This window comes from Genypterus blacodes, unplaced genomic scaffold (genome assembly GCF_046128005.1).
Source record: "Genypterus blacodes isolate CSIRO-AG114 ecotype Tasmania unplaced genomic scaffold, CSIRO-AGI_Gbla_v1 ptg000185l_1, whole genome shotgun sequence".
Taxonomy (NCBI): Eukaryota; Metazoa; Chordata; class Actinopteri; order Ophidiiformes; family Ophidiidae; genus Genypterus; species Genypterus blacodes.
In genome coordinates this window covers 2,479,296-2,504,618 of record NW_027466986.1, presented here as the reverse complement: position 1 = coordinate 2,504,618, position 25,323 = coordinate 2,479,296, and the positions used below count along the sequence as shown (strand labels likewise).

The window sequence follows — 25,323 nt, the reverse complement described above, 5'->3', positions numbered from 1 at the left end:
TTCGAACAATTGTCACAAATATTCAAATTTGTGGAACGAACAGATGCGGTCATACTTGATATAATTTCGGTTGATGTGTATCTATACAGAGAAATAAATGCCTGGTGTTTGACACGTTCGTAGCAGACGTTATTTAAAATTTACCGCCTTTACGTTGAAAGGCAGATACACAACCGGAAATGTAGCTGAATTTGGCTTTAGCTTCACTCAAATGGGAGCTACTACTAGATACTTTTGTTTTGTTGTTGTATTACAGAGGAAACGGGACAACAGGTGGTGAGCAAGCATCAGCTTTCATTCATCCATAGTACTCACAGATCTCCTCATGCATGCAGGGTCACTTACACTTCAAAGGTGAATGAGTTGCATTGAGTCACATGCTTCCACCTTCGCAATCCAAACACACAGTGTGGAATGTCATCAACAGTCTAATCTGCTCTCCAAATACCTGATAAACATTACTGTGCATTCTTACTAAACAGTCAGCAAAGATTAAATCACATCTAGTCAAATCAAGTCAAAATAAGTTTCCTTAATGAATGTCAATACCTGAGCAATAGACAAAGTATATGCAACACACACTTACAGAACTTAAGAAATTCTCATCCTCATGTTCTCATCTTGTTTACAATAAATAAATCGCACACAGTCGTCATATCTAATATTGAATTTGCTGTTCTATTCTATTCCAACCTTGCATGCACATGGAAATTAAGCCGACAAAACCGTTTTTAAAAGTTTCTCTCAATTCATAAATAAATAAATAAAAACAGAATAAAACAGATTATTTGTCTTTCTCGTTCCAAAGTCCTTTCACTTCAAATTCTGACCTTGTTTATCATTATTATTATTATTATTATTATTTCTAGTGATGCTGTACATAACTTGCATTAATGTAAGGCACATATTTAATTACCTGATTCTTTATGATTCTAAACCTAAAGTAACATAAAGTAGCATGCTTGTCATAAATATCAAAAGTTCATGCAGAAAAGTTCACTTAGCCCCTGAATATTAAAATGGAAGTCCAAGTGGAGTGACAGCGAAGAGGTTATAGAAGCAGGTGCACTTTCTTACGTAGTTAATAGTCGAATGTTCTGCCAAAAGCTACACACCGACGTTTCAAGAGCGAAAGAAAACACTCCTTAACCTCGGTCGCTCCATATTTTACTGACGCTCCCGCACAAACCTTCATGTGTGAGACAAATGGCTCTGCTTTTTATTTTAAGATGCTTGTGAAAAATTACAGCTATTCATCATCCGTGTGTGTTTTCTTAGTGTTGAGGATCACTGTTGCTCTTCCTTGTGCTTTCAGTGGAATTTTTGCAGTTTGTCCACACGTAGAAACATGAAACATGCCTCTGAGTCACCAAGTGTTAAGAAAAATCCCTGGGCTGTAGTGGTGCTGAGGTGATGCCAGAGGAGATTTCATGCGTTCGTCTGTGTGTGTGTGTGTGTGTGTGTGTGTGTGTGTGTGTGTGTGTGTGTGTGTGTGTGTGTGTGTGTGTGTGTGTGTGTGTGTGTGTGATGTGAAGACGTTTCTTTGGCAGAGTGCAGCAGGTCATGCAAACTGGTGCTCGCATGAAGCCAACACTTAAGTTTTGTTGTTAAGAACCCGAATTTAGCGCGACTCAAAATGGTCCATCATCGGTTTGTGGCGTGACAGGCTTGTTGGCAGTGAAGGAGTCCTGACTTTTGACTCTCGTCTTGGGGGACGATGTCGGCGGCAGTGACAGTCTTCGTTTTATGGACAGGAGCCTGAGGATCTGGCTCACCTGAGACTCCAGCACCGACAGTCGGCCGCTCAGAATCTGAATGTCGCCCTTCAGCTCCAGCTTGGCTTCGTGCAAGGTGGTTTGGAGGAGAGCCTGCCCGGACATCGGCCGCGTAAAGGAGTGATTGATGGAACCCTCGATGTCGGCCACGGGACTCAGCTCGAACGGAGTCCTCTCCATTGGGCTCCTCTCAAACGGGCTCCTGGAATCTCCGGCTCTGTCTAGTCGCAGGTCGCTCTTGGTGATGCCACTGTCGCAGGAGTCTGTTTTGTGCAGGGCGCTGGTTTCTTCACCTACCTCCGCAGCACAGTTGCCACCTCCTGGGCTCTTCATCCCCCCGCTCTCCCTCGCATCCAGGTTCTTACCGTCTGCGGTTGACTGTGACCCCTCTGACCAGTCCTCCTCCTTCTGCATCTGCGGTTCCTGCTCAGCTGCGGGAGGCTTTGGCGCGACCGAAGTGGCGTTCCTAAACTTGAGCCAGCCTCGAGCACCAGCACCTCCTTCGCCTCCACCTCCACCCTGCACAGGGCTTTTAACCCTCAGACACATCTGATCTGCTGCACAAGGCCTCGATTTCGACTCTACAACCGCTTGCGTGCAGCTTTGAGCAGGATTTTCAGTGTGTACAAACACTTGCGAGGTGTGTGTAGGAGCGCCTCCCCCTCCTGTAGTAATAACCAGAGTGCTGTACTCCTGCTGCAGAGGAGGAGGAGCAGGAGGAGGAGGAGGCTGACACTGCGGGTACAGGTTCAGGTTGGCGTGATGATGTTGCTCCACCTGCACACAGTTGTGATCGAGGTAAGTGTGAGTCTCTCCCGGGGTCTGAGCGTCTCTCTGCTGCCTGAACTTCTGGAACAGCTTGCGCACCGGGTGGTCCTCTGGTATGGTGAGGGTGACCTCGCTCCTCTGGCGCTCCTGCTCCCTCTTCACATCTGCAATCTTCCTGAAGACGACCTGTAGGAGGGATGAGTGATGTGTCCTCACTAAGACAACACAAGATTTACAGTAGTAGGGCGAGACTGAGTGGACATCGGGGTGTATTTGTGCCACATAGAATACACGCATATATAATGGCGCCTCAAAGCAAAGATCTGCTGCGGCCCCAGAGCTGCTGGGCATTTTTAAATATTTAAGACTTAAAAGTAGGAATGCACTGAGGGAACTGTTTAGAAAAAGCGGAGAACTAAATAATGCTGTTTTTATTACTTTACTTATTTGATTTTATTCCTTTATTCAATGTTGTCAAAGGATTTAAGTGAGACCACCAGTGTAACAACGTTTTGAGTCTAAAATGAAAATCTAAAATGAAATCAGACCAACGCAAAGCTTTACCGCAATTCAATGATCTAAACTCAGATGCCGGCGACAAACACGGCGGAAAGCAAATGTGGAGGCTAAGCAGAAATACAAAAGGCCGTACCAAGAGTTTGTTAAGCTGCTCAAATGAATAATAGATTAGGTTTATTTTCACATTTTGAGCACAGCCATGAATCTTTAACACACGCAGTCACAGAATTGTTTCGCTGTTTATTCGACGTGCGATTGCATAACTCCTCTCCTAATCAGAGTCACCTCAATTCAATGTAACTGGGATCTGCAACTAAGCGATTAAACGGCCGTGTGAAGTAATGTTGTTTTGTCCTTTGGAACTTACCCGTTTCCGTAGGTTGCAGGTGAGGATGAGGTTTCTGGAGAATGAGTTTGCAAACGCCGTGTAGAACTCCAGCACCCTCATCAGCGCCTCTCTTCTGATCACGTGCAGGTCGCAGTAGGTCAGCGCTCGGACGTTGGCGCAGGCCCGTGCCGGCGTGGTCTCTCTCCAGAACACGTCTCCAAACACGTCGCCTTTACCTGCAGAGGGCGGGGCCCCCGAAACCACAAGGTTTCTTTGAAACGTGGCACAAAATCTTGCTAAAGTTCCGGAGAGAGTTACATTTCTTTTGAACTATTTCTTTACTATGATATCACTCAATGAGTCATTTTACAATCTTAAGCTCGTTTCAAAGTACCAAAACAACAACAACAACAACAAATAATTAATAAAATACAATACATAACAGTAAATAGTCAAATGAAATAACAATAACTTGTCAAAACATTACGTCATGCGTCTTTATCAACAGAGCACCTTTACTCTGAATTGATAACGCCTGACCCGAGCCGTTTCATAATAATACATCGTCTTACCCAATATGCCGATGACCTCATCATCCTGAATGACCTCCAGTGAACCCGAGACGACGAAGCAGAGGGTGTCCACGTCCTCGCCGATGTGGAATATGAGGTCCCCGGGTGCACAGTGGGTAGTTTGAAACTCCACCGCCAGAGAGCGCAAGCAGCCGTCGCTGGCCAGCCGGAAGGCCGGGTGGTCGTTGAAGACTTGTCTGTTCAGGTGGACGCAGATGTCCGCCCGCATGTCTTTGGGACAGATGGACAGAACCTGAGAGAGGAGAGGAGTTTGAATGATTTCTTTTCTTTGCATACAAGATATAGGGAGAGAATTGAAAATGGCTGGAACGTTGATTGCCAGAAATCCATTGAAGTAATCGCTGAGGTTTATTGATGCTGATAACACGATTGATCTAACGTCACATTGAGCTGTGGCACAATAAAAACACACTATCAATCTATGATTACGAATAATTTGACCTCATGGAAAGTACACGAACCAGTGAACTACGGCTGAACCCGTGTGTGGCAGTGAGTGACCTTTGAGGCGTGTTATTGTTATTGTTTGTCACCTCGTCACCCTGACAACCCTGCCTGTCACATTAAGATCGAGCTCTGTCAGCTGGTCTGTTCTGACCTCGAATTCCACTGAGGCCTCTCTTTGGACTCACACTCTACCTGAAACACTTGGTCTTTATGGTGTATGGTGCAGTAGGAGGAGAGGAGTACTGCAGAGCGGCTGCATGTTTGGTTTGGCAACAAGATACTCCATAACAACTACGATGGATGCTTGTTCCACCACCTCCCCTACTACAATTACTACTGCTGCCACTGCTACTGCTACTACCAATACTACTATTACTACTACTACTGTTACTATTATCACTACAACTGTACTACTCTACTACCAATATTGTTACGACCAGTACCACAACCACGACTACAACTGCTCCTACTTTTACTACTACCACTGCAAACACCACAACTAGTACTACTACTACTACCACAATACCACAAACATCATCCTCAATACTAACAATACTACTAATAACACTACTACTTATAATAACACTACATAACAATACTACTAGTACTACTGATGATGATGATGATACCCTGTCTGTGTCAATGCCCTTGGACATTGCCCAGGTGGAGACGATGAAGTCCATGACCCTCTCGCTGAGACCTTTGGGGACCTGGTAGAGCTTCAGGAAGTCTCGCACGTTGTTGAGCATCTCGTGGTAGCGGTTGGTGTTGGTGTACATCTGCTGGAAGATGGTGGTGACGTTGCCAAAGATGGTGGCATAGAGGAGAGCTTGAACAAAGGGGGGAACAGCAGCGTCAGGGACAGGTGAGAACACACACACACACACACACACACACACACTGATACACAATACACACACAAGCTTTATATAACTGAACGTGGGTGTGTGTGTGTTTGTGTGTGTGTGTGTGCTGGTAGTGTGTGAGCTCTACTTTTAGACATGGTGGATGAATGGAGGTGTGGGATGCGTATAATGAGCTTTAAGTGGAGAAAAATGTCACATTGATGGGTTTAATTTGTCCACAATTGCTCCGTCTTACATCTAAGCGCAAATAATGGGACTGCAATATATTACTGCTTGAGCACACACGCGTACACAGAGTGAGAGAGTGCTGGATTAAGCCTTAGGTTAATGTATAATGCACATTTTCTCAGCAGAAGCACTCTGCGCTGCTGCAGTGACCCCAAAGAGTCAGTCAGGATCTGTTATTGTGAGGTGTTAGCCACTCGAGGGGAAACAATCGTCTCCCGCCCGCTACAGTAGGATCATAAATGTTCGGCTTTATATCTGACATGATGGGTCATCGTCCAGTTTCCACGTTCCAGCCTGCAGGCAAACTCGCCCTCTTCTTTACTGCTGACTCCTCTCTTCCTCCGCCAATAACCGGAATAATGGATTTCGACACTGCGGTACGACTGAAGGGGCGGTTGGTGGGGTTCTGCGTGATCCAAACGCCACCGGAGGAGCAATGGGCGTTTTACTTTTGGACAACACACACACACACACACACACACATACACACACATACACACACATACACACATCGTCCAGGCGTGGCTGTCGGTTTACATTTCCCCTCGCTGTTTGTGTTGCATCAGCGTACGTGCGGTTTAAGAGGACCGGGGCCAAAGGTTGGTGCACGTGTTGGAGTCGTGACAGAGGATGAGAGAGCAGAGACACGAAAGGTGAAGCTGTTACTGTAAGTTAGTGATGGGAATAATACAGACAGCGGCTCAAAATAGAAGTGAAGACGTCTTGAGTTTCAGAAACGAGGTTGATGCATGTGAAGGCTTTTCATGAACGGAGCATTTGTGATTCAATTGTAAAAATCTAATCAGTAGAATTCAAACTGATTAGTGAATCATAATCAGGTCAAAAACACATTGAAGTTTTTTCCCCAAGTCTCTGCATTAGAAATCTGGAATGTAAACTATGACAGTTTGGGGTTATTTAGACAAAACTTTAAAGGGATCAAATACAGCAGAACGTTGTGGAGAATGGAGGTCAACTTCTGCAAATAGACCCCAATAGGATCTCAGCGCTCATATTGATAATAAGGGAGTTGAATAATTTCCGTCTGAGTGCTGTGTGGCTGAGCATGGAGGCAGTGCACCAGTGAGGACCAGCCTTCAGACTGGATGTCACTTATCATTAGTCTGTAAGCCCAGTGCTGAGCTGTCTGTGTGGGTGTGAGCAGTGAGGCTGCAGCTGAACGGGAATTTGCACGCCCACAGTCCAGAGCGGAAAACGTGGCCTGTGGATCGCCTCATGCCATCCAGAGCGACGGAAAAAACACTCATTTTCAGATGGAAATCCACATTTTCCCACAGATTAATATTACAATACAATATAATTTGTCTTCTATATATGAAGAATCTTCTCGATATGAATATCTGAGCTGTTATTGAGGACACTTTCCTCCATGATACTATGGTGGAGTCACAATCCTGGGAACGTCACATCACCTGTTATTCAGCTTGTCACAGCTGATCTACGCCAAAAAACGCATTTTAAGCTTCGTCTTTCTGGCAATGGGGACCGACTAGTGTCATCAGGTTAGGTCAGGTCAGGTCAGATCGGGTCATGTTGGGTCTGACTGTCCTTCCATCTCCTTTGGATCAGTTTCATCACTCTTGTGTCCCTTTTCCACCCACTTGAGTCTCAGTCGAGCTTTTCAGTGGCTAAATATGGAATATTCACTGTACTGGAAGTGTAAACTGTTAATGTGCGTGTGTGTGTTTCTCTTAGGCAGCTTCCAGGTGCAATGTGTGTGTGTGCGTGCGTGCGTGCGTGCGTGCGTGCGTGCGTGCGTGCGTGCGTGCGTGCGTGCGTGCGTGCGTGCGTGCGTGCGTGCGTGTGTGCGTGCGTGTGTGTGTGTTTGTGTGTGTGCGTGTCTACTGTCTAACCCCCTCACTTCTGCTTCCTACAGCAGCTCCCAGAGGCTGTCACTATAAATAAGAAAATAATGCAACTCCACCAGCCTCCTTCAACACAAGATAAAAATCTAATAAAATCTCTTATCTACATTTATTTTGGAGATATTTCATCTTTGTTCGTTCCTGTAAATGAGCGCAGCCACTTTCCACAGGCGTGTGTTGATCATACTGAGCTTAGAAGATCCAACGGCAGACATATGAGCGTTTCCTGGCTGGCAGCTGTTGCATCGCCAGCAGGGCTGTGGAGCTTCTTCTCATGTCATCGCGTCTGGCATGCAAGTAAACGCGGCCAGATTGTTCCGGGTTCCTGCAAGCTTCCATACTGGCGTGCCATGAATGAGACGAACGAGTGAATGAATGATTTGGAAGAATGCAGGACAGAGATTACGAGTAATGTGTGTGAAAGTAAATAATAGAGGGAAGATGTGTGAAAAGATTCTCAACCTCACCGCATTATCGCGATCAGTAAAGATTGTGGTCAATGTGGGGAAGCGATCAATTACTTACAGCCCACCATCATCATGGCCACTGAGAAAATCTTCTCCCCGTCTGTGGTTGGAGCGATGTTTCCAAATCCGATGGTGGTCAGACTGGTCATGGTGAAGTAGAGGGAGGAAATGTAGAGCGTGTCCTTACTGGGGCCGCCCTCCCATTGGCCGGTGCCGCTGGCGTTGTAGCGGTAAGGCGTCCCGATGCTCAGGGCCAGCTGATACAGCCAGCTGTCCGTCTTGATGGAGTTGGTTGTTTCGTCGATGACCTCGTAGTCTCCGATGCTGTACCAGATGCAGGCCAGCCAGTGGGCCACCAGGCCGAAAACACACACCAGTAAAACCAGGACGGCCGCTCCGTACTCCAGGTAGTGGTCCAGCTTTCTGGCAACTCGGCCTAAGCGGAGCAGGCGTATGACCTTCAGAGAGCTGAACAGGCTGCTGAGGCCCTGAAGGAAGACGAGAACAGGGTCACAAACAAAGACATTCTTAAACTGCTAGGAGAATAATTCATCAATATTTTTATACAGGCTGAAGAGGCTCAACTATTGGCCCTATAAGTGATACAGATCTTCCTTACTGGCAGTACGGAGTCTTCCGTGCGTGTGGTATTCCTGTGCAAAAACTCCGGAAGATGACTCGATGAAGAGGCAGGAGCGAAGGAGTCCTTCATACACACACAGTCAAGCAGACATATTGAAGTAAAACAAGAGATAGATATCACCTTGTATCTGAAAATGCATAAACTCTTGGCTTGCGTACCTCGTGAACATGTTCAAAGGCGTTGATGATGTCATAGGGCAGACAGGACAGCAGATCAATGACAAACCAGGTCTTGAGGTAATTCATTCGTATCAGCTTGGCGTCGGAGATGACCTCTCCCGACGGGCCCACGAAGGTGGTGTGGAAGTTCAGCACGATGTCGATCAGGAAAATAATATCCACGATGCTATCCACCACCAGCCAGGTCAGGTTGTTGTGTCTGGTCTTAAAGGAGACGTTATAGGGCACCATGATGGCGGTGTAGAAGGTGAGGATGAGGATGACCCAGTCCCAGGTGGTCTTGAAAGCGCAGTAGTGGAGGATGATGTGCGGCGGGGTCTTAGGGGCTTCTTGCTTGTACTGAGGGAGAATGTCTGATCCCAGCTGGAGAGCCTGAGATCAGACAGGTCAACAAGTCATGATAAGTCATGACATTCTAGCAGTTTATATCATACAGGTGCGCCTCAATAAATTAGAATATGGAATCTTCCCCCTGATTGTGTCGCCTACTGAACCAGACTGAGAGACAATGACAAGGCTCAGGAAACCTCAGCAGGTGATTTGAGTTAATGAGCTGATTAGAGTGAGACACTGTGAGGCTTCAATATTGAACGTTTTCACAATATTCTCATTTTCTGAGTTTCTGAATTTGGGGTTTTCATGAGCTGTAAGCCAGAATCATCAAAATTAAAAGAAATAAAGGCTTGAAATATGTCACTTTGTGTGTAATGAATCTATAATATATGAGAGTTTCACTTTCTGAATTGAATTACTGAAATAAATGAACTTTTCCACGATATTCTAATTTATTGAGGGGGCAGTAGCTCAGTGGGTAGAGCTTCCGCTCGGGAACCGGAGGGTTGCCAGTTCGAGCCCCTGAGCAAGGCACCGAACCCTCAATTGCTCCCCCCTCTGCGAAGGGTGGTAATGTAATGTAAGTCGCTTTGGATAAAAGCGTCTGCCAAATGATCGTAATGTAATGTATTGAGCTGCACCTGTATACAGTGTATTCCTACACCTTTGAAGTGTTTCAACTCACCTCGGCCAGTCTGGAGTGCTTGTGGTTGACCTCAGTCTTGTTTATGGGCGTTATCTGCTGCACCAGGTTGCGGTTGTTGGTTAATGCCCTCGTTAGCCTGGCAAACTTTGTCCAGCCTGTGTGGAGACAGCAAGACGAGTGATTTACCGCTCTCCTCTCCTTCATGTCAACTCAAATCCATCCTGGTGTTCAGTTTCAATTCATAGCTCTGTACTTTGCGCATGTAAGCTGTATTTTCATTCATGTACCATCCTAATGTGACTATTCAGCTGCTTGATGTACATTAGAACCGTGCATGAAATGGTTGAATGGATTACTATCTCTGGACTGGTGCCACCATTGATTGATTGATTGATTCATTTATATAAAGTCCACACAATCCAACTCAGTGCCAAAAACGTGCCATTATCTCTCTCTTACCTTTAGTCGCTTCGTCCTCAATGGGCTGCTTGAAGAGGGTAATGTCCCTGAAGGTGCACAGGAAAAGGACCACCTTCTCATTTTCATTTCTGATTGGGGCCACTTGCATATAAAGCCAGATCGGCGTCCCTGTCAGAGACAATCACGGGAAAGAAGAAGACAGGACAAGTGAGACACGCAATGCAAAGGAGGAAATGGGATAATTATTATTGACTGTGGAAATGAGATGAGTATTAAAGACAAAATGTGTCATACATATGTAAAATCAATTGTGTAATAATGATACGCACTGTTCTTTGTATAAAGCAGCACCTCAAAGAAATTGGACTCGTAGTTATCAAAGGTCTGTCTGATTTTGTCTATAGTCTTCTTATCGGTCAGGTCGCCATACATGAAGCTGCGGAGAGAGAGAGGGCGATAGAGAGGGAGGAGTCGGCTTCATGAGGGTAAACTAAGATGAGCCTGTGCTTTATCTTTCTGTCACATTTCATGTCTTACTTGCACATGCTGCTCCTGTGCATGACCTCAGCTCTGTGGTATGCAGACAGCTTGCAGAATCCATCATTGCTGTACACTACCGGCCAGTCAACTATCTGTGCATTGCCCAACAGGAAGCTGGTTTCTGAAACAAAAACATTCCTGCTTCAAACAAACACGCAACTTACCTGCAACACAAACACCAACTGAACCTGCTGGCCTGCTTTATTTGCTCTAGTGGCTCCAACTTGTAAAGCGAGCGTCTCATTATTGTTGCTGTAACAGGATTTACCTCTTGTTTTTGCTTCATTAACACAAATGAATAATTCCGCTCTTTTACTGTTTTCAATATTAAAACCCTCAGAAATCCCCCTGTCAACGCTAGGCTCAGAACTTAACAATCAACCCTTGTGTATGTGTCTTTGCCTATAATATTTGATGCAACCATTTAAAATAGGATGAATCAACTTCTGCTGCTATTAACATTCTTAAAGGAGCCTTGCCATGGCAACAAGATGCAAAATCCATTAATGATTAAAGCCCAAGTAAGAAGACATAAGCAGATGATTCACCAGAGACAAATAGTTGTTGACAAAATGCTTACGTTCCACTTTTAATGTTACTTAAATATTAATACGATGCTGGAAAGTTCTCCCGCTTTACAACTGAGTGGATGGAGCTCCTGCTGTGTCTGGGGAAGAATAAGACTGAGGACATTTTTATGAAATGACAAATGCACAGTCATCATGGAGCATCAACAACCTAAAGAATTTAAGCTTTAAGTTTCCTTGAGTGATGGATGAAATTATGTTTGAATGAATGGAATCGCTCACAAGGAAATTCAGACAGTGACATCATTTCTGATTACAGTTGCAGATTTAAAATATATCATTGACATTCTGTGTCCATATGTTGTATTATTTATCTATTCTGTATTTTATTCCGCCTCTCTCATGGGAAAACAGTTGCCTTCATGCTGACTGCCAGCAGTCATATGACTTTCTAATTACGAATGCATTATACATTCTGCCTGCCTTACACAGTCTTATTACCCTCTTGTTAATATTACATTTGCAAATACTAACAAATATTACAGGAAAACTATCTAATAGAAAACCGTTTACAATTTAATACCTTATCACAAATTCCTGAAATAACATTTTAGTGGCTTTTATTTAAGGTAGATGCAAATCCACTTTAAAATGTAAATGTACTCTCTAATAGCCACATCATCACTGTTTGTGTCTTAACAGGAGATTAGATATCACAAATTCATTCTCCAGTATTTTCAGTTGTTCGAAGTCGTTGGGTGTCTATTAAAATGCAGGAATATTAGTTAATGCATCATCTCCCACATCCGCTGTGATCATGAGGAGAAGGTGTAAACATAACAGAGGAAGATGTAGGGAAATTGTATGAACTGGAATAATTACAGTAGTATATGTCTATAATCTGAATTTGCGTTGTTATATTGTATAAATCACAAGTCTTCCTATAAGGCAGGTTTGGATTCCTGATCTAAACTTGGAAAAAATATGAAAATTACAAAAAGATTGCATGCAGCTTTTCTTTAAATGCGACACTACAAGATAATAATAATAAATAGCAAAATATAATGTTATGATGAAGATTATTATTTATACATTTTATTGACTAATTAACTCACCGGTTGAGCGCCGGACAATATTCTCCAGAAAAGTGTTCTGGGGGGCCACCAGTCCTCTCTTGCCCCCATGCATGATGCAGGCTCACGCAGACACGCGATGCTCAGAGGTCCTTCTCACGCGCCTCTGCGACCCCATCAGCGATGGAGCAGCGGGGACCACCGCTTTCCAACCCACCATAATCATTCTAGTTCCTGCCTCGGCTTTCCAAACTAAAAGCCGTGGTGCTTGTTACGTTTTCCTCTTGGTAATGTTGTACAGTAATTGAGGCCGTATGGTGTGCCATACAAAGGAAAGTGCACAAGATTTAACAACACATTTCTTACTGCAGCAGCTGATTCTCAAAGGAAAACCGGGATATTTACAAAGCAGATACAAGCAGGTCATGTTGCTGAAGTCAACAACTGAAAAGGATTTTCTTAAACTAATCAATATTAATGAATGAGAATATGTGTTCACAACTATAACAGACACAATTAATAATGAGAGGTCAACCACCTTACAAAAACAAACTCAAAACATTTATTTTGAAGGAAACTTTGTCGATTGTCTTGCTTTTATTCTCTCTCTCTCTCCTCGCACACTCTGAGTCCCTCTCTCTCCCACTCACTACTTAATAAACAATAATGTGACATGTGTTTTCTACATTTGTATGGTTTTAATGTTTATTCTTTATTTTCGCGACCTTACATGGACAGTAGTTTATATAATATGCAGATGTGGGGGACATAAAACAACAAGACACATACCATCATCATGAACAACACATCTCAATGATTTTTTATTTTTAGCAACATGCATTTCTTCCGCATGTTCGATGCACCAGATTTAAATTAAGAAACATTTCTGAAATTATTGCTCAACAAAAAAACAACCAAGTGTCTGACAAATGAGGAAATGTGTTCATTTAGTTCGGATTGCTGAAAATATATATCTGCAATTCACTTTACGTCCAGCAGGTGGTGGTAGTTGAACATTTTGCGTATTTGACTGAAGACCGTCGTGTGAGTGGGATGAAGAGGAGAGCGAAAGAAGAAGAAGAAGAAGAAGAAGGAGCAGCATGCGGAAGCGCGGAAGCGGAATAGCGGCCTGACGCAGTTCGTTAGGGCCGCGAATGAATTAGGAGATTCCGTTAAGTAATCGTTAACTGTCACGGACTTTGGATGCTGCTGTCTCCACGTCGGTACAAGGTCGCTCCAAACTCCCCCCGGAGGTCCCCGTGATTTCGTCCCGGACATGACGGCGCGCGCGTATCGAGCGTAGTTGCTCTCAAACCAGGACTGCTGCTTTATTTTTGACCGGAATGCAGGACCAGTTGAGCCGCGGTCCTCTTTAACCTTAACCCCACGAACATGTTCTCCAGTTTTACGACAACCGAATAACAGTTCGTTTTGAATAGTTTATCTTCCAACATGGCGAAAGTACAGTCGTTTATCCGGCTGTGTAATTACCTGCAGGACCCCCGTCACGTAGCGAGGTTTCAGTATCTGTGCGGTGTTCGAGGGACGTTCCCGGAGAAAGCGACCGAGGCAGGCGGGGAGCAGCCGGGCTCTCACGGCCTGAGACGGAGGCTCCAGGAGCGGGGAGCCGGCGGCGACCCGGGTGATTGTATCGCCAACGGGGAAGGCGGGGATGCGACTGTCCCGCAGGCGAACGGGACCCAGGCGGACACCGGCAGCCCGCTCATGCCCGACGCCGCCCGGGCTAAACCACTCCGCAGGAACTCCCTGACTGGGGACGTGGGCCAGGAGTTCCTCATCGACAACAAGCTCCTGTTCTACCTGTTCACCTTCGGGACGGAGCTCGGTAACGAGATGTTCTTCATCATCTTCTTCCCCTTCCTTTTCTGGAACGTGGACGCGCTGGTCAGCAGGAGGCTGATCGTGGTCTGGGCCTGGAACCTGTTTGTGGGACAGTCCACCAAAGATGTGGTCCGCTGGTCCCGGCCGGCTTCCCCGCCTGTGGTGAAGGTGGAGGTCTTCTACAACTCCGAGTACAGCATGCCGTCCACGCACGCCATGACGGGGACAGCCATCCCCTTCTGTGTCTTCATGCTGTCCTATGGACGCTGGCAGGTCAGCACTCTTCATATCCAGCACATTCAAAAACTATAAATGCGTTACAGGTTTGCCTCCAAGACCAACAACACTCACAAATATAAACAAATAAAGACACAATAAGTAAGTCTGGAGCTGAAAATATTGTTGTATTATGGAGTAATTACTACAATCTGATATGACAAACTGCATGTAATTTCACTGATAAATCTCGTAATGTTATGTCAAAGCATTGCGTTGACAAAACAGTAACTGATGACCTCTAACTCATAGTTAATAGTTTTTATTACTGTGCAGAGTAAGTGTGCAGAGGCCCCAGACTGATAAGCCGCCCGCTGCACACGTGTACACATTTGCAATATCTGCTCAGATCTGAATATGTGTGTGTGTGTGCATGTAAAACAGGATATAAAAAACAGGTTTGATAATGAATCTCAATAATATGACCTGATTATTGAATATTACCTGCACTAAAAGGCGCTCAGTGGTTGTTTAAGTGGAGGTAACAGGAAGTGTTCTTGGGAGCAAGAGCAACATTTGAGCTATGTGGAAAAACAGGATCCAAAAAATCCATACAATGTGTTAGGTTTCAGCATACGGGAGGATAAACCTTTTCAGGGTTAAAACATATTAAGCGTGAAGACAGAGGTCAAGGCCGCTCCTCTGCTGAGGAGTCTAAAGGCAGCAGAGTGTTAGAGTGGCCTTGGCTTGGTCACAGAGGTCAGAGAGATAAACTCTGTGCTCCCATGTAACACACCTGATACACACTTAAGATCTCAGTGCTGGATAAGAAACTGGAGCCAAAGGGATTGATTTGGGATTTTCTTTAGTGTTAACCAAAGAGAATTTAAGGCAAGAAATGGCAGAAAGAGTTTAGAAGCTGTTTGTTCCAGTATATTATCTGACATTCCTTTATTATCTATGTCTCACTCTTCATGTCACGCTCTCTTTCACAGTACCCCTTCCTCTTCGGCTTGTGTGTGGCTCTCTGCTGGAGCGTCCTGGTGTGTGTAAGCAGAGTCTACATGGGCATGCACTCTGTCCTGGTAAGCATATCAAATAACCAATATCCAATCTCCCTTCTGAAATATAAATTAATGCGACAACGATATAAAGGGCTCCAGCTGCACCCTTGTCCCCCGGCCTTCACCGGTGTACACCTACCTGGGTACTGAACTGAATGCACTGGAAAAGCTGTCAAACCAGTTGTGACAAAGATAACAAAAGAAACAAATACAAAAACACATGTATGAAATAGTTTTCTTGAACAACATAGCTGTAATTATAATGATTAGAGGGTCCGAGGAGTCTGTAACCGATCATAGATACTGTGTCTATGTACTCTGGAATAACCTGACAAAGGATTTGTTTACGTTCATACACACTCGTACACAATCTTTTCTTTATGTATCAGCTTTTTAAGTCTGATCAAACTATTTTTTTACAACGCAAACATGAATAGAAGACTTGAAATGTGTGTGGTTAAGTGGATGTGCCTGTTTTTAATCCTTTCTGTCTCCGTGTTGCAGGAAGTAATCACTGGCTTCCTGTACAGCCTTCTCATTCTAGCCTTCTTCCACGTCACTTTGGAGAAGGTCGACACCTTCTACATGACAGACCACTACGCTCCCCTCGTCATCGTCGTCTCCCACGTGAGCCTAGGACTTGTGGCTTTCACTCTGGATTCCTGGAGCACGTCGAGAGGCGACACAGCTCAGGCTCTGGGCACCGGAGCCGGCGCTGCTTTGGCCACCTACGTGAACTATCAGCTGGGGCTGCTGGTGGATCCGCCGCTGTCCTCGCTGCCCCTCAGTTTCCCACCCATCAGCATAAGCTTGGTGATGCGTTCCCTGTTGCGCTTCCTCATCGGAGTCGTCGTCCTGCTCATCACGAGGATGGTTATGAAAGCAGTGACTATTCCCTTTTTGTGTCGATTGTTCGGGCTTCCTTCAAACGATGTGAGACAGGCGAGGCAGCACATGAAAGTCGAGCTGCCGTACCGTTACATCGTCTACAGTGTTATGGGTTTCAGTTGTGTGTGTGTGGTGCCTCTTCTCTTTGGAATCCTTAACCTTGCCTGAGTGTCTTCTGTAAGTTGTCACGTACTACTGAGATTTGAACCGATAGTGAAGACAAACACAGCACTTTTATATTTGCTGCTTTCGCCGCTTCATGTGTCTTTAAGACAAACCCACCTGTGGTCCACTCCCCAAAGAGTTTAGTGGAAGTACAAAATTGATCCTGTGTACTGTAACAACGCTTGTTTTTAGTAAAGATCAATTCTATGACATATTTCATCCTTTTGCTCAAAACGCATAATCAGTATTTGAGAATTTTCTGCTCAAATAATAAACAAAACAATGAATCATTGTTAAGTGTGACGTCACTTCCCTCACGCGTTCCAATGCTAACAAACCTAGGAGCAAGAAATGACTGAGGTTATATCAGGGTAATTATTATGACTGGAAATAATGTGACTTTTTATATCAGGAAGCCTCTCTAAGGTCCTTTTAACACATTGCATGTCATATAGGCCATGTGTGCCACCATTGCCCTGTTCACTTCGGTTGTTCTATATTTCTTGTGATGCAACATTGTTACCATTTGACCTTTTGTCCAAAGGTAGGAGCAAAGTACTTTCCTCTGGGCTGTTTCATATAATGTAGAAATAACAAAAATGTATATTGAGAAAACATTCAACATTAAAAGCTCTTGATGGATTTATTATAGTAAAACCTATAGTATTAATTTCTATGGAATATTGAGACCTTGTCGTACTGAAAGCTCTGCTCCTAACTCTTGTATAAATGTAATTATTTGTAACTTTCTCTTGTCATGTTTTAATATTCAGAATATCAGATTCACCTATTTACTCATAAATATAACCACGACTCTGAATATTTGTAAGTATTATTATGAATAATGCATCCACCTTTCTTCTCTGTGTGTCCTTTGGGAAAATGCATCAAATTGAAAATAAATATTCCTAAATAGAAAACACTTTATTCCCAGAATTGCTCAGATTGTAACATTATAACACTTCACACATGTGCAGGTGCTGTCGGTGTGTTTTACATTTTATACAAAAGTGTATGCAGCGCCAAAGCATTTGGAAATACCCGGTTAACACTTGACTACAGTACCAAGAAGAAAATAATTCTTCTATCACTAGATAGTGTGAAGAACTTAACTTACACACTTCAGTCTTGTAAAGCAGGGTGATATGTAACCTTTGAGCAGGTGAGCAGGTGAGATAGTCTTTATCTACTCTGGATTCTACACATACAGTCTTCTGCATAAAATTATGCATAAAACATAGTTTTTCTTTCACACTAAACCTTGGATGATCGATTTCATCTACAGATTCAATGTTTGGAACAGTGTCTATCTATTTATTCCTTAATACACACTTAAACAGTCCAATACTACAAACCCAAAGCTCTTCCCCATGATTGGTCCGCCTACTGAACCAGACTGAGAGACAATGACAAGGCTCAGGAAACCTCAGCAGGTGATTTGAGTTAACGAGCTGATTAGAGTGAGACACTGTGAGGCTACAATATTGAACTTTTTACTGAACTTGGAGTTTTCATGAGCTGTAGGCCATAATCATCAAAATTAAAACAAATAAAGGCTTGAAATATTTCACTTTGTGTGTGATGAATCTATAATATACAAGAGTTTCACTTTTTGAATTGAATGACTGAAAATTTTTCCACAATATTCAAATTCATTGTGCTGCACCTGGACAAGCTGACAAGGAAACACTCCCTAAAAACTTTATGGGAAAAACAAAGAAGGGATTCTCTCTTTTAAATGCTTCTCCTCAAATGGTGGGGGGAAAAGTTTGTAATAGGAGCTGTAGGTGTGAAAATAAATAAATTACAAACGGACAGAAGGGATGCTGTAACACAGGCAAATTAAATAAATAAAACCCTCAAGTCTAAAGAAAGTATCTCATTATGAGAAGAGTCACAAACAAAACAGTGATGGGGGGGAAAAGTTTCATGGCAAACTTATTTGTCCAGTTGCAGAATTAAGCTCTTACATACACTGTATCGTCACGTTACATATATCATTTGTTCTTATTTGTGAATAAATAAAGAAGATACAAATCAATGGACACATTGCAAACAATGTTTGGAACCAAACTGTATTTCAAATGTCCTGATTCCTGCTCTATAGCCTTACTTTAATAGTTATAAAAGCTTCATCGTATCAAATGAGTTTGTAAATTTGGTTGCCGGCACTCATTCAAACGCGATGGATACTTTTATTTTGAAAGACACGTAGTATTTTACAGGAAATCCGGTCCTTTACTTTGGACTCCACTCACCAAAACAGACGTGTGTGTGTAGCGAACTAGCTAGACAGGTACAGTACAGTCAGTAAGGTTAGGTACAAATTTGTGTATATATATTTTATTCCGCTCACATTCCTACAACGCCAACGTAATGTTGCGTTAGTTTATCTACTCTATAAAGTATTGTTTAAAAGTTCGCTTATTTTCAGTCCTCAAACTAAGTGAAGTTGGTTTGGGGAAACATCAGCGTCCATATGCCTCGTTTAGACAAGACTAATGGCAGAGAGACGAAAAGGTAAGAATGCATCTCTGCTACACTTTAAGTGTCGCCGCATTAAAGCCAAACAGCTCGGCCCTCTGTAGCGTCCTCTTGCTCCTGAATCTAACAGGAGGCCATTCCAGGTTGAGTGAGGACACATTGAAATGTTTGTGGAGTGAGTGTTCCTCTTCAACAAGGAGGAAAAACAACAGAGTCCAATTAAATAATGTGATTCAAAGTTTCATCATGCGAGTTTGTAGCGTTTATGTACCTGCAAGTTTAATGTTCATTCCTCTAAAACGGAACGCAGCCATTGCTCATTTACATTTAAAGGACCTCAAAACAAAATACTCTCTGTGAGTAAATATTTTTTTTTGTATTTTTATTTATATTTTATTTTCCCTTAATCCCCCTCTCTTTAGCGAACCTTGACCTCACTGCCCCTTACTGATGATTCAACTGTTCTAACCAGCCAGTAACTCCTTCTGTCCTCTTGCCCTCAGACCAATGTTGGACTGGAAGTTTGTCCTGAGGTTGTACAGCATCCAGAAGGTCCTGTTCCCATCATGGACCAGCCAGAGTGTACTAATGTTTGCCACACTGCTTGGCATCACCCTGGCAGGTAAATACCACACTAATAAAACCTGTTTGTGCAAGAGAAGAAGCGGAATGTGCTGTCACAGTCACGTCACCCCAGATCTAAGAAAAGCCTTTTAACTGCAGCAGCTTTACTGTTTTACTGTTTCTAACCAGGCAACCTTTAGATCAAAGTGTTGCATCATTTTCCTGTGCTTTCTCTTTACAAATGACCTCCAATCCCCCGGCTTTTAGAGCAGCTGATCATTTACCAAGTGGGTATCCTTCCCAGTCACTTCTACAATGTTCTGGCTGACAAAGACTCTCCAGGATTCAGGAGTCTGGTGGGCAAAGCTATGCTGCTCATTTTGATCAACTCCACAGTAAGTTGATGGCAGGGGAGTTGTGTTACAGACTAGTTTAGACTCTGTTAAGCCTGACTGATTCTGATTAGAATGCAAATACTCCTCACACTTCACTGGAGGAAGTGACAGACTGTACAGAGTTTGTGATTGATTAGCTCATATTGACTTTTGACTGTTATAAAGACAATAACTCATTCAGGAGGTCAGGACAACCTATTATTCATTGACTTCTTTCATGATGGTTTTATTAACGGGCTCTTCGTCGTCTAACTCTTTGTCTTGCAGCTGAAAAGTCTGGACCAGTATGTAAGCAGTCTGATGTATGTCAGCTGGAGGAAGACGCTGACAGAGAGTCTCCATAAAGCTTATTTCCAAGGCAGGGTCTATTACACCCTGAATGTACTCAGAGAGGATATCGATAACCCGTAAGACTGACGGAAACTCTTTATCTCTGTCTGATCTACTGCTGAGGTCACAATACAAACACAAATCTAAATTCAATCAGCCACTCACAGTAGAATTGACAACTTCTATCAGTCGCTGATAGAAGATAATGGTTCACACACTCCTGCTCATGGGTTTGTCTCTCTTTCCTTCAGGGACCAGCGGATCAGTCAGGACGCAGAGAGGCTGTGCAAGCAGATGAGCACCATGGCGAGTCGGCTGATTGTGTCACCGTTCACGCTGGCGTACTACACCTACCACTGCCTGCACAGGTGAGTTTGTAGAGCACGACAACAGGAAGTGCAGGTCTACGCTCGCACAAGGCCAGAAACGTGTGTAAAGTGAATTCAAATGTTTGCGTTTCCAACCACGTCTCTTATCTGGACTTTAAGATGAGGTTTCACAGATTGTGTTCCTAAGAAATGTGGGCAAAGATGGCAGATATGACTCTTTATTGTTCTTCCTCGCCCTCTTTTTCTCTCCCTCGCAGCACTGGTTGGATCGGCCCCTCGAGTATCTTTGGCTACTTTGTGTGTGGGACCATCGCCAACAAAGTTCTGATGGGACCGATTGTGTCGACTCTGTTTGAGCAGGAAAAGCTGGAGGGAGACTTCAGGCGAGTACTGTGTGTGTGTGTGTGTGTGTGTGTGTGTGTGTGTGTGTGTGTGTGTGTGTGTGTGTGTGTGTGTGTGTGTGTGTGTGTGTGTGTGTGTGTGTGTGTGTGTGTGTGTGTGTGTGTGTGTGTGTGTGTGTGTGTGTGTCTATGTGTGTGTGTCTGTCTGTCTCTCTCTCTCGCACTCTCTCCCTCCCCCTCCCAATCAAACAGACCTGGACTTAAATGGAGATGAAATGTGACACATGTCCTAATAATTCTTGTGAAAGGGAACCAGTTGTTTAAAGAGGAAGTGACAAACAGCCCTTGACCTGAATCCACTTTGCTTTTCAGGAAATAACACAGGATATGTGTCAGCTTATCTACATGCGGAATCGAAATATACTTTTGCTGTATTTAAACTTCAATCGGTGACGAAAGGAAATCGACATTGCTGCATTTTTAACCTTCAACAATCTTATTTTGCACATGCAGGTTCAAGCACATGCAGATCCGTGTCAACGCAGAGTCTGCAGCGTTCTTCAGGTCAGACACAAGCACCTCATCCACAAACCGCAAACTTCACCTCCGATCACGAAGGCGGGGGTGTTTGCTGCACAGGAAGCACATGCTAGTGCGACCACACAATCACAGGAAGGTCGAACAGCAAGAGACTCCAATGTGGTTTCCTGTGGCTGAAACCTTCCTGTAGCCGCTCTCAATCTGTATTATTCAGTGCAGCAAACCCTCACCCTTCACGTCCTTTATGCAAGTGGAACCACACGCTGCCGTTTGTGTTTTGTAGAGCCGGTAAAGTGGAGCACATGAGGACTGACCGGCGGCTTCAGGCGCTCCTGGAGACGCAAAAACATCTCATGAATAAAGAGCTCTGGTTGTACAGTAAGACCATCACACACACACACACACACACACACACACACACACACACACACACACACACCCCATGGAGTTAACCTGTGACCTCTTCCCTGTCAGTTGGGGTGAACACCTTTGACTACATGGGAGGTTTCCTCAGCTACATCATCATTGCCATCCCCATCTTCTCTGGTATCTATGACGGTCTCAGCCCCGGTGAGCTCAGTGCTCTCATCAGTAAGGTGAGCGTGTGCTCCTGCTCTGTAGCTCTCACCAGCACAAAAGAACTGGTTGGTACCTTGGCCACTAGGTGGCAGCAAAACCTTTCTCACAAAACCAAGAGGCTGCACTCTAAACTTGCTGGTACTCCATCAGTCGGCATGTGTGGCATTTTTTAATCTTCTCTCCTCTCCTTTGTCTCACTTTCACATTCAGAACGCCTTTGTGTGCATCTACTTGATTAATGGATTCACGCAGCTAATAGACCTGTCAACCACTCTGTCGGATGTGGCTGGATACACCCACAGGTATAACACAGCATACTTGATCCTACCACATGAGTGATGTGTGTGTGTGTGTGTGTATGTGTATTCAATTGACTTCCTTGCATGTGTGTCATCCATTCTGTGTCTGTGTTTTGCCTTCAGGGTCGGGGAGCTGAGGGAGGTGATGGACGACCTCTTACGAACGCAGTGCGACTACGACCCGGCGTCAGGGGAAAGCTACGACTTTGACAGGTTGTTCTGGACCCGGCCTGCTCTGAATCACGCTAACCAAAGCAACAAAGCCTTCCAGCCTCCGCTCACTCTTTGCTCTTCTGAATTTGTCCCTTCCACAGCGACTTTAATGTCCACGCTGGCCCAGTGGACACCGCCTTCATCCTGGAAAACCTTTCTTATAAGTCTCCTTACTCGGACGAGCTGCTGGTGGAAGACTTGAGTCTGAAAATTAGCCAGGGAAACCATCTACTGGTGGTGGGGAACACTGGCACTGGCAAGACGTCGCTGCTGAGGGTCCTGAACCGTCTGTGGGAGGCCGACAGTGGTGAGAGCAGAGAGACTGAAGAGTGCAAAGTACTGTGCAAAGCTCCTAGAAGAACAGGTTTTGTTCTTACAGATCCAGTTTTGTTTACACATCAGAAATGTGCCGCCGATGTTGCCAAACGAGTCCTACTTGAGTCTACGTGAGTTGCGTCATGACAGTTTTGTTCATGTTGTTTTTGTTGTGGTGTCCCTCAGGTTTTGTCCAGATGACCACATGCTTCGGGCCCAGAGGGACCCTCTTCCTGCCTCAGAAACCCTACCTGACTGATGGGACACTGCGTGAACAGGTGGCTCCCTTTTTCCCTTTGTCATTTTAACTGATATTGTTTTCTTATTTCGACGCTGTAACTTGATCCCGGTGTGATAAAGCTCTGCCTTTATAATACCAAGGTCATGACCCAATGATGAAGGATTTCTCCTCTTTTTTACAGGTGATCTACCCCTTGAAGGATATTTACCCTGCATCAGGTACCAGTTTAACTCTGACTGCTCAATATCAACTCAAATGAGACTAAAATGTCTAAGAATGTAAAATGCCAGAGCTGCTAATTTATCACAGTTGTTTAATAAGTAATTGTGAAATGCATTTGATCATGTAAACTGATTGCCGAGCTAGACAATATAATCTAAATCTGTGTCGATGCCGGGGTCGTTGGTGATTTGTTTGATGTGTTCAGGGTCAGTGGATGATGACAGGATTCTACAGTTCCTGGAGTTAGCAGGGGTGGTGAGTGACTGCTGTGTTATGTCTTCTGACGTTTGTGTTTACTCTCCTTGAACACCGCATTTATGAAGTTATTTAGATTTAGAACAGGCCATTGTTTCTGAACCAAACTTCCGTATTCTCCCAGTCCAGTTTGCTGAAGCGGACAGGCGGGTTGGATGAAAAAGTGGACTGGAACTGGTAAGACAAACGACGTGTGTGTGTGTGTGTGTGTGTGTGTGTGTGTGTGTGTGTGTGTGTGTGTGTGTGTGTGTGTGTGTGTGTGTGTGTGTGTGTGTGTGTGTGTGTGTGTGTGTGTGTGTGTGTGTGTGTGTGTGTGTGTGTGTGTGTGTGTGTGTGTGTGTGTGTGTGTGTGTGTGTGTGTGTGTGTGTGTGTGAGAAACTTTTACAGTGCAGTTCATATTCAGAAATAATTATTATATCGTGACTGTTTTGTTTTGCTGCGCAGGTACGATGTTCTGTCTCCAGGCGAGATGCAGCGTCTCAGCTTTGCTCGACTCTTCTACCTGCAGCCCAAATATGCAGGTCAGTGTGATCCTGGTTCTTACTCAGAGGCGATGAACCTGCCCAGTTGTCTTTAGATTAACATCTTAAGTCTGTATGTAAAGCTTTGATTGGCTCCATATCGTCTTCACAGTGCTGGATGAGGCCACCAGCGCTTTGACAGAGGAGGCGGAGGCTCAGCTGTACCGAACCTGTAAGCAGCTGGGCATGACTCTGGTCAGTCTGGGACACCGCAGCAGCTTGGAGAAGGTGAACACAAACACACACCCTCTGTACACCAATACTCATGAAAAGAAATCGTCATTATAGGTATGATCAAACGACCAAAGCTCAAGTTGAAGGGACTGGGAAGGTGTGTGTGTGTGTGTGTGTGTGTGTGTGTGTGTGTGTGTGTGTGTGTGTGTGTGTGTGTGTGTGTGTGTGTGTGTGTGTGTGTGTGTGTGTGTGTGTGTGTGTGTGTGTGTGTGTGTGTGTGTGTGTGTGTGTGTGTGTGTGTGTGTGTGTGTGTGCGCTAGTAAGAAGTTGACATCAGGCTGTACATGAGTGTTTAATCAAGTTGTCAGTGTTAGTAATCATTCTTTAGTTTCTCTTCTCATTTTTCTGTCTTTGTTTTGTTTACAGTACCATGATGTGCAGTTGAAGCTTTGTGGTGAAGGTCGGTGGGAGCTGACAAAGCTAAAGGGGAGCGGTGGTGCAAAACCCCTCGTGACAGACGAGTCATTGATTTGAATTCCTGCACAAACGGGAATCGTCGGCGTAGAAGAGCGCAACAAAACACACTCCAAGTCCTAACTAACTACTGATCAGCTCCTCTTTAAGTGCCTTTACTATCATTGTGTAAAGCGTCATTGTTTACATGTCTGCGTACCTTGTGTGTACCTAAAGGATTACAGAAGTACACACTCGAGGGCAGATCATCGAGTCGGCCCTTGAGAATTTTCTGATTTTGCACAACTTGGTTCTACTGCCCCCTGCAGTTACGGAGGTAGCAGCTCGCGTAGATTCGCACAAAGTCACGCGTGCAGGCGGTTCAAAGTAAAAGGCCCAAGGCGTCATATTGTAATAAGATGGTTCCCCTACAGCTTGGAAACACTTGCTTAGTCAAGTATGAAGTTTAGAGAGTCGGGGGGGGATCAAAAATGATGCAGTAAGCAGAACACTTACGTTTGTGTTCAGTGTTGATCGATGATACTGGACAACATTATCAATTTGCATAAACATTTGTGACACTAATCAGTGAAGAGACACTCTGGTGATCCATTTTAACTTTGTACTCACATGTTGGATCAGATGTCATTTTGT

General features: G+C 44.3%; 3 protein-coding genes across 4 annotated transcripts; 2 read left to right on the top strand and 1 right to left on the bottom strand.

Moving 5' to 3' along the window:
- Positions 1 to 1,631: 1,631 nt before the first annotated feature.
- Positions 1,632 to 12,353, bottom strand: LOC143014239 (voltage-gated delayed rectifier potassium channel KCNH5-like). Its single transcript, XM_076168047.1, has 12 exons — positions 12,281 to 12,353; positions 10,636 to 10,759; positions 10,428 to 10,534; positions 10,138 to 10,266; positions 9,718 to 9,833; positions 8,679 to 9,071; positions 8,497 to 8,583; positions 7,936 to 8,365; positions 5,060 to 5,259; positions 3,963 to 4,215; positions 3,430 to 3,626; positions 1,632 to 2,729 (listed from the first exon to the last, which is right to left on the bottom strand). Exons 1-12 carry the CDS (start codon positions 12,351 to 12,353, stop codon positions 1,632 to 1,634), a joined length of 3,207 nt encoding a protein of 1,068 aa, XP_076024162.1.
- Positions 12,354 to 13,292: 939 nt separating this feature from the next.
- Positions 13,293 to 18,454, top strand: LOC143014209 (sphingosine-1-phosphate phosphatase 1-like). The gene is made up of 3 exons (XM_076168007.1): positions 13,293 to 14,353; positions 15,292 to 15,381; positions 15,865 to 18,454. The coding sequence occupies exons 1-3, from the start codon at positions 13,691 to 13,693 to the stop codon at positions 16,414 to 16,416; spliced, it is 1,305 nt and encodes a 434-aa protein (XP_076024122.1). The 5' UTR covers positions 13,293 to 13,690; the 3' UTR covers positions 16,417 to 18,454.
- A 216-nt stretch (positions 18,455 to 18,670) lies between these two features.
- On the top strand, positions 18,671 to 25,145 carry abcd4 (ATP-binding cassette, sub-family D (ALD), member 4). 2 transcript variants are annotated; one of them, XM_076168005.1, is made up of 19 exons: positions 18,671 to 18,933; positions 19,401 to 19,519; positions 19,729 to 19,856; positions 20,124 to 20,263; positions 20,438 to 20,554; positions 20,773 to 20,892; positions 21,364 to 21,420; positions 21,680 to 21,774; positions 21,871 to 21,992; positions 22,186 to 22,277; positions 22,398 to 22,487; positions 22,589 to 22,794; positions 22,989 to 23,080; positions 23,225 to 23,261; positions 23,471 to 23,520; positions 23,645 to 23,697; positions 23,966 to 24,042; positions 24,155 to 24,270; positions 24,643 to 25,145. In XM_076168005.1, the coding sequence occupies exons 1-19, from the start codon at positions 18,893 to 18,895 to the stop codon at positions 24,748 to 24,750; spliced, it is 1,860 nt and encodes a 619-aa protein (XP_076024120.1). In that variant the 5' UTR covers positions 18,671 to 18,892; the 3' UTR covers positions 24,751 to 25,145. The 2 variants fall into 2 exon arrangements, 1 of the variants encoding a protein (XP_076024120.1); XR_012965262.1 differs by lacking the exon at positions 24,643 to 25,145 and having other exon boundaries at positions 23,650 to 23,697; positions 24,155 to 24,216.
- The last annotated feature ends 178 nt before the right edge of the window (positions 25,146 to 25,323 follow it).